The 20,447-nt window shown below is 41.4% G+C and overlaps 2 protein-coding genes across 13 annotated transcripts in view; one reads left to right on the top strand and one right to left on the bottom strand.

Moving 5' to 3' along the window:
- Pum2 (pumilio RNA binding family member 2) overlaps nucleotides 1-17,827 on the bottom strand; it is a 79,342-nt gene extending 61,515 nt beyond the window's left edge. For 7 of the 12 annotated variants that reach the window (XM_031356999.1, XM_031357008.1, XM_031357000.1 and 4 more), the window contains exon 1: nucleotides 17,583-17,706. The gene's annotated coding sequence lies outside the window, so the exon portion shown is untranslated. Of the gene's footprint in view, nucleotides 1-17,582 lie in introns of all 12 variants that reach the window. The other 5 variants (XM_031357009.1, XM_031357011.1, XM_031357001.1 and 2 more) reach the window with 2 other exon arrangements.
- On the top strand, nucleotides 4,478-5,049 carry LOC116080598 (malignant T-cell-amplified sequence 2-like). The gene has a single exon (XM_031357012.1). It carries the CDS (start codon nucleotides 4,504-4,506, stop codon nucleotides 5,047-5,049), a length of 546 nt encoding a protein of 181 aa, XP_031212872.1. The 5' UTR covers nucleotides 4,478-4,503.
- Nucleotides 17,828-20,447: the final 2,620 nt, after the last annotated feature.

Below are 20,447 nucleotides of genomic sequence, written 5' to 3'. Positions count from 1 at the left end.
AGTATTTCTAAGCTGATGTTATTTTCTAATTTAAAACCTCAACATCAATCTAGCATAATGGCTCAGAAAAGGAACCCATTACCAAGCTGGAAGACTTGAGTTCAAAATCCCCAGGACCCACATGATAGAGAGGGAACCAACCACTACAAGTTGCCCCCAACCGCTACATGCTCTCATGGCAGGTACGCACCCACATTAAAACCAATGTTTAAAAATAAAATCTTGGCCAGGCCACCGCCACACGCCTTTAATGCCAGCACTTGGGAGGCAGAGGCAGGTGGATTTCTGAGTTCGAGGTCAGCCTGGTCTACAGCGTGAGTTCCAGGACAGCCAGGGCTACACAGAGAAACCATGTCTGGAAAAACAAAACAAAACAAACAAACAAACAAACAAACAAAAAACAAAAAAAAATTTAAAATGTTTTTTAAAAAATTAAAATAAAATCTCACCACCCCAAAAAGCAGAACAAGACATAAGCCTCACTGTATAATTAATGTAGTATGAGATGGTGCCACCCATTATAAAGAATCCTGACTAAAAACAAAAGAGCCCAAACCTAAACTTTAGCAGGGACATGAGAATAAAAAAATAGATACATTAAGAAACTAACAAATCCAGAATACGCAGGTAAGGTAGAAATCAACTGATTTCACTAATACATCTACAAAGTGAATTAAAGTAGGGGAAGATGAACTATTATATAGACCTACAACTTAAATGCCACAAACTATGTAAGCTGTGTTTGAATTTTGATTCTCAAAACCAAATACAAAATGCTTTCTTTGTGAAAATGAATTTTGTTTGACATGACACTGGTAAGATAGCTTTATACATTCTCATTATTATAAGAATACATTCCTTTAAAAAGTAAAATAGATATTTCATACAATGCAGAATATAAAGGACAGATATCCAAGAATTTATTTTGACATTTTCCATAATAAAGATTAATGAAATACATATAATCAAAAGCTATATGAAGGGGCTGGTGAGAGGGTTCAGTGGTTAAGAGCACTGGCTGCTCTTCCAGATGCCCTGAGTTCAATTCCTAGCAACAACAAAGTGGCTCACAACCATCTATAAAAGAGATGTGATGCTCTCCTTCTTGCATGCATGTGTACATACAGAAGAGAGCACATATACATTTTTTAAAAATTACATGAAGATAGGCTGTGGTAGGGCACACCTTTAATCCCAACACTTGAAAGGATATCTTAGTTCTAGGCCAGCATGGTCTACAGAGTAAGTTCCAGGACAGCCAGGGCTGTTACACAGAGAAACCCTGTCTGGAAAAACCCCAAACAAAAACAGAAACACCCCTGCTATATGTAGCAATAAGTATAAGAGAGCTGGGGAGATGTCTGAGTCAGTAAAGTACGAGGATATGAGTTTGGATTCCCATCAACCTTGTAATCCTCATACTGCTGGGAAGGCAAAACCAAGATGATTCCTGTCACCTGCCAGCCGACTAGTCTTGCAAAATTAGACAGCTCCACATTCAGTGATATAGACTTGTCTCAAAAAATAAAAAGGGCAAGAGGAAGACACTCAATGTTGACGTCTGGCTCCTACACACACTCATTGTGTTCATATGCATAAATACAGCATTCATATCCAGAGATCAGCATGAGAAAAATAATTAAAAGTGGGCTTATAATACTTATAAACTGCAGCTTGTGAAGATGACTCTTCTCAAAGTTAAATCCACTTAATAATATTTCCTCAACCAGTTTTGACTAGTACATGAAAAATATCCCCCAGATGAGTACAATCTATTTTGGCCTAAGTGTTAATGAGTCAGCTTCCCCCCAAAAGAGTAGTCAATGGAATCTCTCACTCAAGCTTATGCTAGAGATCATTCTAGGTCCAGGTAAATACAACCCAACTAAGTAGATATTATATTCCTACAAACTAGGAAATTGTGCCATATTAACATACTAATTAAACATATAACAGTATGTAAATAGAGAAATCAATATTATCAAGACCCCAAGAGCCTCATGACCTTTCCATAACAAAGCAAACCACCACAGAAGCAATAATACCATTTTAATATAAAGTTCACCCTCAAAAGGCTCACATAGGGATGGTTCAGTTCCCAGGGCAGTGTTCAGAGGTGGATCTTCTAGAAAGTGAGTGGATTATGAAGCCTGACTTCATGAATAGATTAGTACACCGATACGATTCATGATGTGATCCAATTACTGGGAGCTGATAGGAACAGAACATTAGAATGTGGACCCTAACTGGTGAAGTAGGTTCATAGATGCCTTTTAAAGACTTACTTCCTGTCTAACCATTCCCTTTTCATTCAGCTCAGCTACCTAGTTGCCAATTCAATGGTTTACTCTACCATGAAGTTACTGCCTCTCCACAGGCCTTTGAAGCTAAATAAATATTTCCTCCTTTAAGCTGTTCGGTTTATTTGGCACTGATATGGAATGCTAATAAAGCTGATAACTATCAAACTCTTAATTTTAAAAAAATCTTTTGTCCTTTTCTTTCTTTAGCTCACCTGGACAGCATCTTACTAGTTCTCTCTATGTGCAAATCTTTCAAAACTAAATCAAAAAGCCTAGATAGATCATCAATATAGTATAACAGAAATCCAAATCAAAAGACTTAGAATACATGAATACACAAAATTGAAATATAAGTGCTTCCTAGAGTATAGCTGCCTATTTTTTTTAAAGATTTATTTATTTATTATATATAAGTACACTGTAGCTGTCTTCAGACACACCAGAAGAGGGCATGAGATCCCATTACAGATGGTTGTGAACCACCATGTGGTTGCTGGGACTTGAACTTTCAGACATGAAAGTTTTTCTTCTGTGAATTTGCCTAATACAAACAGCAACATTAACAGAACAGAACCATTTAACAGTATTTACCCAGTAGTGCTTAACTGAACAATCCATATTCAACAGGAAAAAAAATGGTTTAATAGTAACAAAAAGCCACGTACTAAAAATGTTATTAAAATTAATGTTACATGTACTAATAAAATATCCATTATATCAAGGAAAATATCAAACAGTTCTTTAATACAGTTTTAATAGATTTTTCTTTCAAAAATTTCAATGCGCATCTTGGGGGGCTGGGTGATGTTGTGAAAGGGGGACCTAATGAAACCCAGGATGGTTTCAAACTATGTAGGCAAGAATGACCATGAACTCCTGATCTTCCTACCTTCATTTTCAAAGTGCCAAGCTTACAGGCATATGCATAACAGGCCTCCACCAGGCTTAGTAACATTATTTACTTATGGGGAATAGAGGGCAGGAAATAGTCAACCTCGGGGCTGAAATCAATAAGTTAGAAACAAAGAGAACAATGCAAAGAATCAACAAAACTAAGAGCTACTTCTTTGAGAAAAATCAAAACCCTTAGCAAACTAACCTCAAACTAACTAAAAGACACGTGACAGTATCCAAATTAACAAAATCCTAAACAAAAAGGAAGACATAAAAGACATTGAAGAAATTCAAAGAATCATTAGGTCTTGCTTCAAAAGCCTATACTCCACAAAAAAATCTAAAATGGACAATTTTCTTACTAATGGTAAATCAAGATCAGGTGAACAATTTAAATAGGGATATAACCCATAAGGAAATAGAAATCACCATTAAAAGTCTCCCAAGCATCTAAGCCCTGGGCCAGATGGTTTTAGCACAGAATTCTTCTAGACTTTCAAAGAGCTAATACCAATACCCTGCCTCAAACTATTCCACAAAACAGAAACAGAAGAAACATTGCCAAACTCATTGTAGAAGGCCACAGTCATCCTGATACCTAAACCACACAAAGACTCAACAAAGAGTTTCAGACCAATTTCCTTTATGAACATTAATGCAAAACTACTCAATAAAATACTCGCAAACCAAATACAAGAACACATCAAAAACATCATCTACCACAATCAAGTAGACTTCACCTAGGGGATCAAGGGAAGGCTCAATAAAGAAAACCCATCAAGGTAATCGGCCATATAGACAAACTGAAAAAGAACCATATCATCATCTCATCAGATACTAATAAAAAATCCTTTGACAAAATCCAACATTCCTTTGAGCTAAAAGTCTTGGAGAGGGCTGAAGAGATGACTCAGCAGTTAAGAGCACTAACTGCTCTTCCAGAGGTCCTGAGTTCAATTCCCAGCAATCACATAGTGGTTCACAACCAACTTTAATGGGATCTGATGTCCTCTTCTGGTGTCTGAAGACAGCTGCAGTATACTCATATATAAAAAGTAAAATAATTCTTAAAAATAAAAAGCTTCAGCCAGGCGGTGGTGGCACATGCCTTTAATCCCAACACTTGGGAGGCAGAGGCAGGCAGATTTCTGAGTTCCAGGCCAGCCTGGTCTACAGAGTGAGTTCCAGGACAGCCAGGGCTACACAGAGAAACCCTCTCTCGAAAAACCAAAAATAGGACTCGGACAGTCGGCGATCCACGCTTCACCTCAGCTCTCATACCTGTCGGTGCCCCTTCACCAAGATCATGTTCAAGAAATTTGACGAGAAGGAAAGTGTATCCAACTGCATCCAACTGAAAACTTCCGTTATTAAGGGAATTAAGAGCCAACTGACTGAACAGTTTCCAGGTATCGAGCCGTGGCTTAATCAAATCATGCCTAAGAAAGATCCGGTCAAAATAGTGAGATGCCATGAACACATGGAAATCCTTACAGTAAAAGGAGAGTTACTGTTTTTCAGGCAGAGAAAAGGACCTTTTTATCCAACACTAAGATTACTTCACAAATACCCGTTTATCCTGCCACACCAGCAGGTCGACAAAGGAGCCATCAAATTTGTGCTCAGTGGTGCAAATATCATGTGTCCGGGTTTAACATCTCCTGGAGTGAAGCTCTACACTGCTGCAGTAGATACCATCGTGGCGGTCATGGCAGAGGGGAAAAAGCATGCCCTGTGTGTCGGAGTCATGAAGATGGCAGCAGCAGACATTGAGAAAATCAACAAGGGGATCGGCATTGAGAATATCCACTATCTAAATGACGGGCTGTGGCACGTGAAGACATATAAGTGAGCCTTAGACATAGTACACTTGAGCTAAATACAAATATTGTGTTGTTAAAAAAAAAAAAAAGAAAAGAAAACCAAAAATAAATAAATAAATAAAATAAAATAAAATAAAAACCTTTAAGGTCTTGGAGAGATCAGAGATACAAGATACATACTTAAACTCAGTAAAAACAACATACAGTAAGCTAACTGATAAGCAATATCAAATTAAATAGGAACTTAAAAAGCAATTGCACTAAAATCAGGGACAAGACAAAGCTGCCCACTCTCTCCATATCTATTCAAGAGTTCTTGAAGTTCTACCTCGAGGAGTAAGACAAGTAAAGGAGATCAAGGGGATACAAATTGGAAAGGAAGAAGTCAAAATATCACTATTTACAGATGATATGATAGTATGTGATCCCAAAATTCTACCAGAGAATTCCTGCAGCTGATAAAGCAAAGTGGCTGAATACAAAACTAACTTAAAAAATATATATCAGTAATCCTCCTTTATACAAATGTTAAATGGGCTGAGAAACAAATTAATGAAGCAACACCCTTTACAATAGCCACAAATAATATAAAATCTTAGTGTAACTCTAGCCAGGCTACTATAAGGCAAAGGACACCACCAATGGGACAAAACAGAAACCTACAGAATGGGAAAAGATCTTTACAAACCCTACATCTGATAGAGAACTAATATCCAAAATAGCTAAAGAACTCAAGAAATTAGACACCAACAAACCAAATAATCCAATTAAAAAATGGGGTACAGAACTAAAGAATTCTCAAAAGAGGAACCTCTAATGGCTGTGAAGGACTTAAATATTCAACATCCTTAGTCAACAGGAAAATGCAAATCAAAACAACTCTGATATTCCTTCCATCTTACACCCATCATAATAAGATCAAAAACTGAAGTGACAAGATAGCACATGCCGGCAAGACTGTGGAGCAAGAGTATACTCCTCCATTGCTGGTGGGAGTGCAAACTTGTACAACCAACTTGGCAGTTTCTCAGAAAATTGAGAATAGTTCTACCTCAAGCCTCAGCTATACCACTCCTTGGACATATACCCAAAGGATGCTCCCACATACCACAAGGACACTTGCTCAACTATGTTCATAGCAGCTTTATTTGTAATAGCCAGAAACTGCAAACAACCCAGATGTCCCTCAACTGAAAAATGGATGAAGAAAATGTGGTACATATACCCAATGGAATTTTTTTCAGCTATTGAAAATAAACACATCATGAAATGTGAAGGCAAATGAATGGAACTAGAAAATACTATCCTGAACAAGGTAACCCAGACCCAGAAAGACATGGTATGTACTCACTTATAAGTAGAAATTAACCATAAAGTACAGGATAACCATACTGTAATCCACAGACCCAAGGAAGCTAAATAACAAGGAGGGCTCAAGGGAGGTTGCTTGAGTCTCACTCAAAAGGGGAAATAAAATAGACACTGGAAATAGATGGAGGGAAAGAACTGCATGGAGAGGGGATGGGGAGGGGGAGAAGGGAGGGACCAGGTGTGTATTGGGGGTGACAGGACAGGGCTGGAAGAGAGAACAGAAACCATTGGGGGAAAATCTCTGGGGTGAGCTGGAGACCCAGGACAGAGAAGGCTCCCAAGAGTATATGAAGGTGACCCAAGCAGCTGGGGATATGGAGACTGAAGTGGCTATCCTGTAGCTAGGTGAGACTTCTAGTGGAAGGAGGATACTAACCCATCCACAAAACCTTTGACCCAAAATTTACCCTGCCTTTAATAAGTGCAGAGATAAAGATGGAGCAGAGATAGAAGGAATAAACCAATTACTGGCCTAAATTGAGACCCATCCATCATATAGGAGAGAGCCAACCCCTGACACTATTAGTGATACTTTGCTATGCTTGCAGACAGGAACATAGCGGAAAGGCTTCATTCAGCAGCTGATAGAAAGAGATGCAGAGACCTACATCCAAACTTCAGGCACAGATCAGGAAGTCATGTGGAAGAGTAAGAGATTGTATGTATTAGTTTGTGTTTTACTGCTGTGAACAGACACCATGACCAAGGCAACTTATAAGGACAACATTTATGTAATCATCAAGGCAGGAGCATGGCAGCATCCAGGCAGGCATGGTGCAGGTGAAGCTGAGAGTTCTACATCTTTACCTGAAGGCTACTATGAGAGACTCACTTCCAGGCAGCTAGGATGAGGGTGTTAAAGCCCATAACCAGTGACACGCCTACTCCAACAAGGTTACAGTGGCACTCCCTGGGCCAAGCATATATAAGCCACCAGAGAGAACTGAGTGAGCTGGAAAGGTCAAAGACACCAAAAGTAGACCTAGAGTGAACTAACCTGGAACCTTGGGAGCTCAAGAACTAAACCACCAACCCAAAGCATGGTCCCTAAACATTTATAGCAGATGTGAAGGTTGGTCTTCATGTGGGTCTCCTAACAACAAGAGCAAGGCTGTCTCTGACTTTGTTGCCTGCCTTTGGATCGCCTTCCCCTGGCTGGACTGCCTTGTGGGAGAGGATGCACTTAGTCCTGTTATAACTTGATGTGCCAGAGTGAGTTAGTACCCATAGGGTACTACTACTCTCTGAGAAGAGGATAGGATAGTGGGGGGAGGGACTTGCAAGAGTGGGGCTGGGACAAGAGGGAGGTTCCAATCAGGATCTAAAGTGAATGATTAAATAAAGAAAAATTATTGACTTACACTTCTTTGAAATAAGTTCCTTGTTCAATACATTTAAGATACATTGATCTCCAACATCCAGTAGCTATTTTTAAGCTCTGAGCACATGCTTAATTTCAGTCAATGTGGCTTACCCATTGCAGGCTCAGAAGTCCTAAAGATTTTACCCCAGTATCAACACAGAGAGAGCACAAAATAAAATTTTTAAAAATTTAAAGAAAAATATTTAGATATGAACACCTTTTATTATCAAAAATATAACTGCTTCCTAAATACAGATGCAATGTGACACAGCAGCTGCCTCATACTGCAGCTATGCCTTTCCTCATAGCAAGATAATGGAGTAATCCGCTCAAACTTTGGCTATAGTTAGGAGCTCCATCCCTGGACATCTGAAATGCCTCCAGGTTCCTACAAATGCTCAGATATGACCTTGGAAGTAAATTTTCAATTTCAGCTGCCTACCATAAAGAATATGGTCACCCACTACACTGACTTTAGTTACCTTCTAAATTGTCAGAAAGGGTTAAAACATGGCAGTATGAACATACCAATCAGAGTAAGAAAAGGGCCTCTGAGCCAGGCAGTGGTGGCGCACGCCTTTAGTCCCATGGGGACTTGGGAGGCAGAAGCAGGCAGATTTCTGAGTTCAAGGCCAGCCTGGTCTACAGAGTGAGTTCCAGGACAGCCAGGACAAAACAGAGAAACCTTGTCTTGAAAAAACAACAACAACAACAACAAAAAAAAAAAAAGAAGAAGAAAAGGACCTCTGTGCTCAGTCAAATTTGGGATGTGAAGGTATTCACTAGTAGACACCAGCTTTGAACTGAGCTAACAATGAGTATCTTTCCATTTGGCCCAAGGAACATCATATAATCATCTGACATTCTATTTTATGCTTTGATATATTACATCTAACTGTATGAAGAGCCTTAGCTATAAATACTGGCCCCATAATAAGAATTTCTCTTCTTTGCCTCCCCATCTTCATTCTTGAGGAAGAGCTCAAATATCTGGGTACAAAACCTAAGGAGAAAATATTTCCACGTATAAAAATTGCTTTATGTCTGAAATTTGTTGTTTAGCAGAGTTACTTATTTCTTATTCTAATGTATATACTTCTATGGCTTTGTTCAGTCTTTTTTGATTTGACTGTAATATTCAGACTAGATTGGTATCTTCGAGTTTGTACTGCTGTGAGGAAACACCATGACCAAAAAGCAAGTTGGGGAGGAAAGGGTATCTGTCATTAGAGGAAAGAAGTCAGGGCAAGAACATGAAGGCAGGAGCTGATGCAGAGACCATGGAGAGATGCTGCTTACTGGCTTGCACCTCATGGCTTGCTCTACCTGCCTTCTTAGAAAACCCATGGCTACCAGTCCACAATGGGCCGGCTCCTCCCTCATTGATCACTAACAGAAAATGCCCTCATTTCCCAATTATCAGCTGCATTTCATGGATGCATTTCCTCAACAGCAGCTTCCTGCTCCATGATGACTCTAGTTTGTGTCAAGTTGACACACAAAACCAGCCAGTACAATTTTACTGGCTTCTTGAAACTAACATTTGGAAAATAACATGAAATAGTATTTTGCAGGGGGGAAAAAGAAATTATACCTATTCCAGAGGCAAACTAGCATTACTTTTTAAAAAATTATTTAAAAATTATTTTAGGTTTTATATATTGTATTTTTATCTTAAATAAACAAAAAACCCCACTTAAGTATCAGCAAGCTCATGAAGTGCATACAGTAAGGCAAGACAGTTCATGCTTTTATCCTGACCTCTGTCATTTAGATTTATAGGTTCTGAACACTTAATACATGCCCTGATTTGATCCCCTGGTAACCTCATTCAAGCATGAGCTTTGAGATTTGAAGTTTTGTGAAATCCTGGTTGGTTGGTCCTAAGCAATAGCAACAATATCCCAGAATTTTTAATTTTAACTTAAGACATATAAGCACTTTTATTCAAATTGATCACAATGTAATATGCATTTAAAGTATAGAAATTCTTAGCTGGGTGGTGGTGGTGCACGCCTTTAATTAATCCCAGCACTTGGGAGGCAGAGGCAGGTAGATTTCTGAGTTCGAGGCCAGCCTGGCCTACAGAGTGAGTTCCAGGACAGCCAGGGCTATACAGAGAAACCTTGTCTCGAAAAAACCAAAAAAAAAAAAAAAAAAAGTTTAGAAATTCCTTTTTCCTTTTCTTTTAGATACTTTATTTAAATATCAAATGTTATCCCCTTTTCTGGTTTCCCCTCGAAAACCCCCTATCAACCCCCCCCATCCCGATCTCCAACCCACCCACTCCTGATTCCTGGCCTGGCCTACAATGGGCATTGAGCCTTCACAGGACCAAGGGCCTCTCCTCCCATTGATGACCAACTATGCCATCCTCTGCTACATATTCGGCTGGAGTCATGGGTCCCTCCATGTGTACTCTTTGGTTGGTGGTTTAGTCCCTGGGAGCTCTGGGGGTACTGGTTGGTTCATATTGTTCCTCCTAAGGGGCTGCAAACCCTTCAGCTCCTTGGGTCCTTTCTCTAGCTCCTCCACTAGGGACACTGAGCTCAGTCCAATGGATGGCTGAGATGAGAGCAGCCACCTCTGTATTTGTCAGGCACGGGCGGAGCTTCTCAGGAGACAGCTGTATCAGGCTCCTGTCAACAAGCACTTGTTGGCATCCACAATAGCATCTGGGTTTGGTGACTGTATAAAGGATAGATCCCTAGGTGGGGCAGTCTCTCTGGATGGCCTTTCCTTCAGTCTCTGCTCCACACGTTGTCTCTGCCTCTCCTCTTATGGGTATTTTGTTCCCCCTTCTAAGAAGGACCAAAGTATCCACACTTTGGTCTTCCTTCTTGAGTTTCATGTGGTCTGTGAATTATATCTTGGGTATTCTGAGCTTCTGGGCTAATATCCACTTATCAGTGAGTGCAAACCATGTGTGTTCTTTTGTGATTGGGTTATCTCACTCAGGATATTTTCTAGTTTCCATCCATTTCCCTAAGAATTTTATAAATTCATTGTTTTTAATAGCTGAGTAGTACTCCACTGTATAAAGGTACCACATTTTCTGTATCCATTCCTCTGTTGAGGGACATCTGACTTCTTTCCAGTTTCTGGCTATTATAAATAAGGCTGCTAAGAACACAGTGAAGCGTATGTCCTTATTACATATTGGAGCATCTTCTCAGTATATGCCCAGGAGTGGTATTGCTGGGTCCTCAAGTAGAACTCTATGTCCAATTTTCTGAGGAACCGCCAAACTGATTTCCAGAGTGGTTGTACCAGCTTACAATCCCACCAGCAATGGAGGAGTGTTCCTTTCTCCACATCCTCGCCAGCATCTGTCACCTGAGTTTTTGATCTTAGCCATTCTGACTGATGTGAGGTGGAATCTCAGGGTTGTTTTGATTCTACCATTACTATTTAAAGTAATATTCTTAGAGAAGGGATAGAACTTTAGCAGGCAGTGCCTTCAATGAAGTTCCTGTAATATTTTTTCTGAGTCCCTCAAGAACAGGTTATATAACTAAATCCAAATACAGCACAGGGGAAGCAATTCCATAACAATTTTAGAATAGTTTCAGGATAATTTAAATCTTCCTAAACTAAAATCCTCGTTGTTCAAATCTAAATGAATAAATATTCCAATCAAATGACCACATTATGATGAGCTCCAGTTGCTCCATTCAGATCTTGTCACTTCTCTCCCATTTGTCACTATGTGAATCCTTCTGGCTGAATAACATTTCAAATATCTCTTGACATTAATATCTCTAAATTTTGTCTCATTATTATATGTGTGTACATGACATTGAGTGTGTGAGGATGCCAGTACCATAATACTCATGCAGAGAACAACTTGGCAGAGTCAGCTCTCTTCCCACCTTTACATAGGTTTGGGGTAGAATATACTTAGGTTACTTTACTAGGCTTGCATGGAAAACATCATTACTCATTGAGTATTCTCACCAACCCTAACTTCTCTCTTTTAAAAAGAGTTATTGTAATGGCTATTCCTGGTTGTCAACTTGATTGTATCTAATTGACAATTAATTGATTAATCTGAACTACAATCTTATAATTGGAGGGCTCACCTGTGATCCAAATCTTGAGGCTGGGAGACACAAGTTTCTCACCTGGATCTTGGCATAGAGATCTTGAGGCATAGTGGCTACGAAAGGCTTAGGCCCAGGTAATGGAGTGCATGCCTTTAGTCCCAGGAGACTAAAGCTAGGAGATCTCAAGAGTTCAAGGTCAGCCTGGGACAAAACAAGGCCTTCCAATTCTGGTTTGTAGTTCATTCCAGATATAGTCAAGTTGACAATCAGGAATAGCCATTACAGTTATATCTATGGAAAACTTTTCCTGACCACTGCATTTTCTACCCCAGCATCCACAGCCACCTTTATATCACCTTTATGACAGTTAGCATACTGTGTACAAAACCCCCAAGTTAACCCTTTCTCTACACTATAAATTCCTTAAGAAAAAGAATTACTGATTACCAAAATCTAAAGACAGTGTAGCTCAAGACCAATCTACAATTCTCAAACAAGTGAGGTTCTGATAGTATACCTTAATGAAAATACACATTCAAAAACAAATATACTGTATTCTTTAACATTCCATGAATACTTTCTCAACAAGAATTTTCATTTAAAAGGCCAATTTATTTTTAGGAAGCATTTAGAGTACTCCTCTTTTACTGATGTAGAAGCTACAGAATCTAGAAATTAAAGCACCCTTTCTCTCCATTTTTTGAAAATCAATTATAATTATACTTCAGTCAAAATGTTCACGCCAGACATAGTGGCATACCTGTAATCCCAGCACTTGTTAGAGGTTAGAGGATTTTAAATTCAAGGTCATACTCTCAGGGGTTTCCACACCAACCTAAGCTACATAATATCCTAATCTTACCCTACCACCCTATTCCAAAACAAAAAAAAAATACGAAAACAAACAAACAAAAAAACCAAACAACATATAAACAAACAAGCAGCTGTAGAAAAAAAACCCACTTTCTAACTTCAAAACTTTATGCAGAACTGGGAATAAAGATTTAGATTTTACTACCGAAGTGTCTGATATTTAATCACAAAAAAGTACAGATAAAATGGTATGGAGAATTCAAACAGCTCCTACCTGTGCTTAATTTTGTTTTTTTTAGAAATAGGGTTTCTGTGAGTGTCCTGGAACTTTCTCTGTAGACTAGACTGGTCTAGTAGATCTGCCTATCTCTACCTCCCACGTGCTGGGATTAAAGGCATGCACCACCACCACTACCACTACCACCACCACCACCACCACCACCACCACCACCACCACCACCACCACCACCACCACCACCACCACCACCTGGAGTATTTAATTTTTTGATAGTTAACAAATTATGTAATTTAGTCTATTGTTTCTTTCTTCCCATTTTGACACCCTGTTACAGAGCTATCCATAGATTCCCCCACCTCTATATTTCATTTACCTGCATTGTCTGAATAAAAGCAACTGCATCTTAGTTAAGATTCACTTATTCCTAAGAAGTCTTTGGAAATGGTGCCAAAGGGATAAGGTGATGTCTCAGTGAGTAAAGAGTGAGGACCTGAGTTCAGATCTCCAAAACCTATATACAGCCAAATCTCTAGGTCCTAAGGTAGGTAAGAGACAAAACATGAGAAACCCCTAAATCTCCGAGAGCTTGGTTTTTGCAATAGCAAACAAGAGACCCCCATATCCAACAAGGTAGAAGGGTCAGGACCCACACCCAATATTATCCTCTGATCTCCACATATGCACTCTGGCACGTTCAAATCCTATGTTCAAATACTGGAACACAAACACAAAAAGAACTTGCTATTCTTGGCAAGTCAACTACAACAGAAGTCATCACAAAGATTGACCTTCAAACCAGGTCCCAGATTTGCTATTTGACTTTTTTTTTTTTTTAAAGGACTATACAGAAACAATACTTTCCTACTTTTCCAATTCTACCACATTATATATTTGTTGGCAGTTACAGGTTTTATTCCTTCCTGGGGTATCCAACTTTTGACATTGTTAAACAACATTGTCTTCTATGAAGTTCATACTTAAGAAAAAGTATTTCATAATGTTTTAGAAGAGTTTAGGATTTTATGGTGAGCTGCATCCATAGTTATTAATGACCACATACAGCTAATGGACCAAGAACTGGACATGCCCGATAGGCAGTATTGAGTAGATAGTTTTGTAGTGTGTCACCGTATAACCAAGTACACTAAATCCTTTCCAGGAAACAAATTTGGGGGATTGGTGGAGAGCTCAAGTACATACTTTGCCAGAAAGTAGGTGATAATAATTTTGTTTTTTTTTTACCTGTCTTGCTTGCAGTCAATTAAAACATACCATCACCCTTTTCACATTTGAAATTATTCTTCTGTAGTTGGCAACTAGTGTGACATGCACATCAGGTGGGCATATCTGGATGTTTCTCAGTACTTTTATCCCTCCACAAAAGAAAAGAAAGTGGGCTGGAGAGATGGCTCAGCCGTTTAAAGGCTAAGCTCACAACCAAAAATATAAGAAAAGAAAGTGAAAATAAGTGATGTGTAGCTTGAGAATGGATTAAGACTTGCAGAATGGCCAGGTGGTGGTGGTGCATGTCTTTAATCCCAGCACTTGGGAAGCAGAGACAGAGGCAGGCGGATTTCTGAGTTCGAGGCCAGCCTGGTCTACAGAGAGTTCCAGGACAGCCAAGGCTACCCAGAGAAACCCTGTCTCGGGAAAAAAAAAAAAAAAAAAGTCAATGAAAATTTAAAGTTACTCTTTAAGGTAAAGGTTGCTAACTAGGCAAATCCTAAATTCTCATTTAAAGTTCAAGCTCTTGAATTATGGGAAGAAAAAGCATCACTTCTTTGCTAAATATACTATTCCCTGAAATATTAAGAAAAAGCATTGTGCACCTACCTATATAATAATTCTATAGTGTTTCAAGCACTAGAAAAGTTTGAAAATATCTTTAAGTCCATGTTTCAACTACAGAAGCAATTAATTTTTAAAAAAATGACTTGTCAACCAGGTAGTGTTGGCACTCCCCTTTGATCTCAGCACTTGGGAAGCAAACACAGGCAGATCTCTGAGTTGGAGGACAGCCTGGTCTATAGAGTTAGTTCCAGACGACAACACAGAGAAGCCCTGTCTTAAAACAAAACATTTCAGTTTGAAGGAACATTTTCCTACTGCATTAAAATTCAGAACCTACTGAATCAAGAGGCAAGTTAGACTGATGATGAACAATTTTTAATGCTGGTAAAGCTACAGAAGAATAGTTTAGACTTAACACAATCACTGATAGCACAAGCGCCAATTACCATCCTCTCCTATAGAAAGAAAGCTGTCTATCCTGGTTGGTCTCATAAGGTGGGACACACTCCCAGGAAAAGGGAGGAAGGGGTTCTGCATAGTACTTAATTCCGTTACAACAGGCCTAATAGACAAACAAGGAGAAAAGAAAGTTAAGTGCAAGCCAGATAGTTTCCATGACTTCTTAAAAATATGACCCATAAGGTGGCAGTGGCAGGGCATGCCTTTAATCTCAGCACCTGGGAAGCAGAGGCAGGTGGATCTCTTTAGTTCAGGGCCAGCCTGGTCTAGAGTCAATTCCAGAACAGCCAAGGCTACATAGAGAAACCCAGTCTCAATAACAAAAACAAAAATCTAATGTCACAAGCCAATTTCAACTTACCCACCTAAAAGTACACTGTTTATTAACCTGTTAGTAAAATGGCCTAAAGTTGTGAATGAATCCAAGTTATACAAAGCCATGTGAGATATAAGTATTCACAGTGTTTATTTCAGGTAAATACAAACACAAACATACCCACCCACACACATACACACAGGCAGTCTTTCTTGGTTGGCAAGATCAGTTCAGGATGTCACACCTGGCCTAAATCAATTCTGATGTCACGCCTGGCCTAAATCTATTAGTACTTCTGATAATGTGGAAAAATACATATTTAAAGGACAAACTACCTCTTAACATTAAAAAGAGGAAAGAAAATCCCTGGTTTTGTTCCGGTACTAAGTTACTTTCAAATCTTGGGCAGGAACAAAGTAGAGGCCTGCCTACAGCTAGACAACCTGAGTTCCATCCCCAGGAACCACACGGTGGAAGGAGAGAAGTAACACCCACAGTCTGTCCTCTGACCTCCATACACAGAGACAAAAAGTTACACTAAAATGTAATATAATTTAAAAGAAAAAGTTACTTTAAAAATCTTACTAAGTATGAACCACCTAAAGGAACTTTAGACTGAAGACAAAGAAAATTTTATTAAATCAACTAGACAGTTTAGATTGTCTGAAAATGTTTAAAAGTAGTCCTGGCAAGTCCACTTGCCATCTAGACTGATAAATCATCTAGACTGATAAAACAAAATGAGAAAAATAAAATTAAAGCCTGAAATAAAGTAGCAAGTTTCTGAAATTAAAAAAAGTTATTGTAACTTCTTCGTGTGTAAGAGCTGTGCTCCAAACACCAAAGACAACCCTACAGAACTGAATTTCTCCCAAAATTATTTTAAAGACATGACTGGTCACATGACATAAATCATTTATAAACAGTAGGATATTGGACTAGCAACAGAGGCTTATTATTAACCTATTAAAAATATCCATCTTTGTATTTTTTAACAGGATTCCTGGCCAGAATTCCCTAAACCATCCTCCATTCACCCGGTCACATGGTTAAGAGTCACGAATCTAAGCAGTGAACAAGCTTTAAACACGCCAAGGTAACTCCTTAAAACTGCTTTCGTGACACACAGTATCGTTTCCAGGCATTGCACCCTGTTAAGCATTTAAAAACATTTCTCCTGAAATCCTCAGAGAAAACGCCTTCCTCCAGATTTCTTTAAATCTGGGGAGAAAAAAACTGTCATAGCATGTCTTCTTTTGCACGTAAAACGTCTGAAATCCATTCCCTTCCCCTAAAGTTCAGATGTTACAGAATAAAAGGCTATTAAGAAAAAGAGAGTTTCTAAAAGCTGTATTCTTGGAAGAAGCACTAACTTTACACGTGTTTGGCCACAAACTCTGCAGTTTATTTTCCCCTTCAAAGCTGACCGTATTCACAAGCAAAACTATGGGTCGGATAACTTGAAGTCGCTGATTTGGTCTTCGGCTTTAAAGTTACACATTCTTCAAAGTACCGAAAAGATGTTCCCTGAACAAAAACACCACGTTCCTTACTTACTAAGGCACCTGAACAGGTCGAACCCCAGTCCCCGTTTTCTTTCCCATCCACAATCCGTGAGCCAAGGGTTTCCTGGACCCTCGCAGGCCGGAGGAACACCCCCCACCCCAACCTACCAACACCCGCCCACCCACCCTCCTACCCTCCTCAAAAAAGAGAGAGAGAGAGAGAGAGAGAGAGAGAGAGAGAGAGAGAGAGAAAGAAAACACTCCTTCCGCTTCACCCACTTCCAACTCGCACGTTTCTCCGGATTCACCGTGCTTCTTCCAGACTGTGGGAACCCAGGGGCTGGGGGGAACCGGCTGGCGCACGGATTTGGTCGCTAAGGCCCGCGAAGAGGGGCCGGCCGGGCCGGCCAGGCGCAGGGCGCGGGAAGGAAGCGGGAAAACGGCGAGCTGCGCCCCCCTCCCCCGCCGGCGCACACCCCCTTCCGGCTCCCCTCCCCCGGCATTGTGCGAGCGGGGCCCAGGCCGCAGCCCGCCACCATACCCGCCCAGGCCCGACCCGTTCCCGCCCGAGGCCGGCTCCCGTGGAGGCCGCCACACAAAGACCGGAGCCGGCCCCTGCGGCGCCCACGAACGAGACGAAGCGAGCGCGGGCTGACTTACGGGGCTGCTGCGGCCGCGCTGCCTCAGCCGGGGACACCGACCGTTGGGCACCGGCGGCGACGCTCTCGGCCGTCCGTCCTCCCCCTCCGCCTCCGGTGGCGGCGACGTCTTCTTTCTCCTCCTCCTACCTCCCTCCCCCCCACCCCACCTCCTTCTTCTCCTCCCCCTCCTCCTCCGAACCACCGAAGTACCGAGGGCGAGGCACAGAGACTCACAACAACATGGCTGCCACCGCCGCCTCCCCTCCCCTCCCTCCCCCGCCCACCGGCCGCGCGCAAAGCACTGCGGGAGAAAGGGGGGGAAGCGCTCACCCAGACGCGACGCCTCTCCGTGGAGTGCGTAGCTTCTCCCGCGCGCCGGGCGCCAGGGGCGGCAGGGGCTCTGCGCGTGCGCACTGCCGCGGCGCTCTTCTCGCTGGTGCGGCCGCCATCGGACGTGCGCTTCCCGGTCTTTACCTTGTGGGTTCAGGGCTGGGCTTCGCGCTCAACCTCTGGCGCTCTGCTCCCCGGGTCTGATCACGCACCTCTTATGGTGCTGCAAACCCCGGACTTTCTGTATGAGACTGCATTTATTCAACCACCCCTTCCTCACGGATATCTCATTGTTCTCCCTAAACTGCCTGTGTGTGAGCACTGCTGCCCATGCCCCCCGAGATTGGAGTCCGTTTCCCCCTACTTCCGTCATGCTGGCATGTACAGGAGCTGTAGACCTTAATACAGACCCCTACCGCTCAACGTTTATCTCCCCCCTTTTCCCCCCAAATGTTGGAGGTTTATGGGTGGAAAAGTGCACCCTGATAATGTCTGTCTACTGACTAGTTCGAGTATGCTCAGTAGGCAAGTGTGGCTAACTCCCTGCAATTGATGAGATGGGTACTGACTGGTAAGCACAAAAGAAACTAACTTGCGCTATGAATCAGTCTAAATGTTTTCTTATTACCAGTTACAGACTTGACTTGCCCTGATGAGACTTGCCCTGATTTCCTTGAAATCAGCAGAAAACAGCAATGAGTCCAAAGATTTGGTTGCAGTCATTGGGACCACTTTCTACCACAGCTCTTGGAGAGCTTGGGCCCTCATGGGAAAACTTCCTGATAGCTTACCTCCTGGTTTTTGACAGTCCTGGGCCTTGTAATTCCCCTGTGGTAATGTCTTCCCTAGGCATCTGTGAGCTCTACAAGGCTAAGGATTGTGTGTGTTTTGTTCATGTGATGTATCCTAGTGCCTGTTGAACACAGCTCTTTGGGTTTTCATCTTTATAAAAACGGGCTGAGGGCTGGTGAGATGGCTCAGCGGGTCAGGGCACAGACTGTTCTTCGGAAGGTCCTGAGTTCAAATCCTAGCAACCACATGGTGACTCACAACCACCCGTAATGAGATCTAACGCCCTCTTCTGGTGTGTCTGAAGACAGCAACAGTGTACTTATTTGTGATAATAAATAAATCTTTGGGCTGGGTTGAGCGGGGTCTATTGGAGCAAGCCAGATTGACCAGAGATCAGCAGGGAGCAGAGGTCCTAAAAGTCAATTCCCAACAACCAGGTGGAGGCTCACACCTATCTGTACCGCTACAGTGTGTGCTCATATACATAAAATAAATAAATCTTTTTTAAAAATCAATAAAAGCAGACTGATTTAATATTTATCCTAGTGTTGTATTGCTTTGACAGAATACTAACTCAGGTCATTTATAAAGAAAAGAAATTTACTTCTCAAGCGTCTGAAGACTAGGAAGTCCAATGCTAAAAGTTGCCACTGTGGAAAGATCCCTGGGGCTGTGTAATCCCATGGTAAAATGCAAAAGGACAAAAGAACAAGAGGGAACGACTGGAGCCTTTCTAATAATCCACTCAAGATAACATATACTCCCTAGATAGTGATTCTAATTTATGCAGGAGAGCCCTTTGACTTAATCCCACCTCTTTTTAAATATCAATATGCATGTTTGTGTATGTGCAGGTGCACATGTGTGTGCATGGCACGTGGAGGGATGAGGTTGGCTCTCTCACTGAGATTGAAGCTCACCAATTTTCCTGGACTGGCTGGCCAGTGAATCCCAGGAATCCTTTTGTCTCTGCCTGCCTGGCACTGCGATTACCTATAGTTGCCACAGTTCCCTGCTTTATAAACAGGTTCTGGAACCCAAATCATCTTTATGCTTGCTCAGTAAACATTTTACCAATTGACTGAGCCATCGCCCCCAGGTCCCCGGTCCCACCTGTTATTATTAGGCTACCACTTTCCAATATTGTTGCCCTGGGTGTTTTAATTCCAACTCATAAACATTTAGAGGGACATCTGCATGTCCCCAGCATATCAAGTCTCTACCTCCTGTCCAAGTTTCAGGCTTCCACTGAGTATCATTCTCGTCACAAAACATGCTAAGAACCGAAGTCATATCTGTGCCCTATCCCAACCCTTTCTTTGTCTCCACAATTTCACCAGCAATTCATTCCTAAATAACTATTCTGAACCATTCTTACTGTTTTCCTCTCCCCCTCCCCGCTCCCCACATAGATAAATCGACAAGGCTCGAAGATTTTTAACTTCCCAAATATTTCTGCAGGTGTTTCCTTCCCCTATCCCTCTACTAATACAGATCTCACTTTTATAAGTAGCTGGCTCAACCAGCTTTCTCTTCCCTGGTCTCAGTCTGTTGCCATCTATCATACAAGCTCATCTATCATATCAACTCGTGGTGCTCAGACCTCTCCTTCAAGCATCCCAGATCAATGTATGTTCCAGCAGCATTTCCCAAATGTTCTTGCTTGCTTGCTCTCTCCTCTCCTCTCCTCTCCTCTCCTCTCCTCTCTTCTCCTCTCCTCTCCTCTCTTCTCCTCTCCTCTCCTCTCCTCTCCTCTCCTCTC

Source organism: Mastomys coucha, unplaced genomic scaffold (genome assembly GCF_008632895.1).
Source record: "Mastomys coucha isolate ucsf_1 unplaced genomic scaffold, UCSF_Mcou_1 pScaffold6, whole genome shotgun sequence".
Lineage (NCBI taxonomy): Eukaryota > Metazoa > Chordata > Mammalia > Rodentia > Muridae > Mastomys > Mastomys coucha.
The sequence above is the reverse complement of the archived record's forward strand: the minus strand, read 5'-3'. Positions and strand labels throughout refer to the sequence as shown.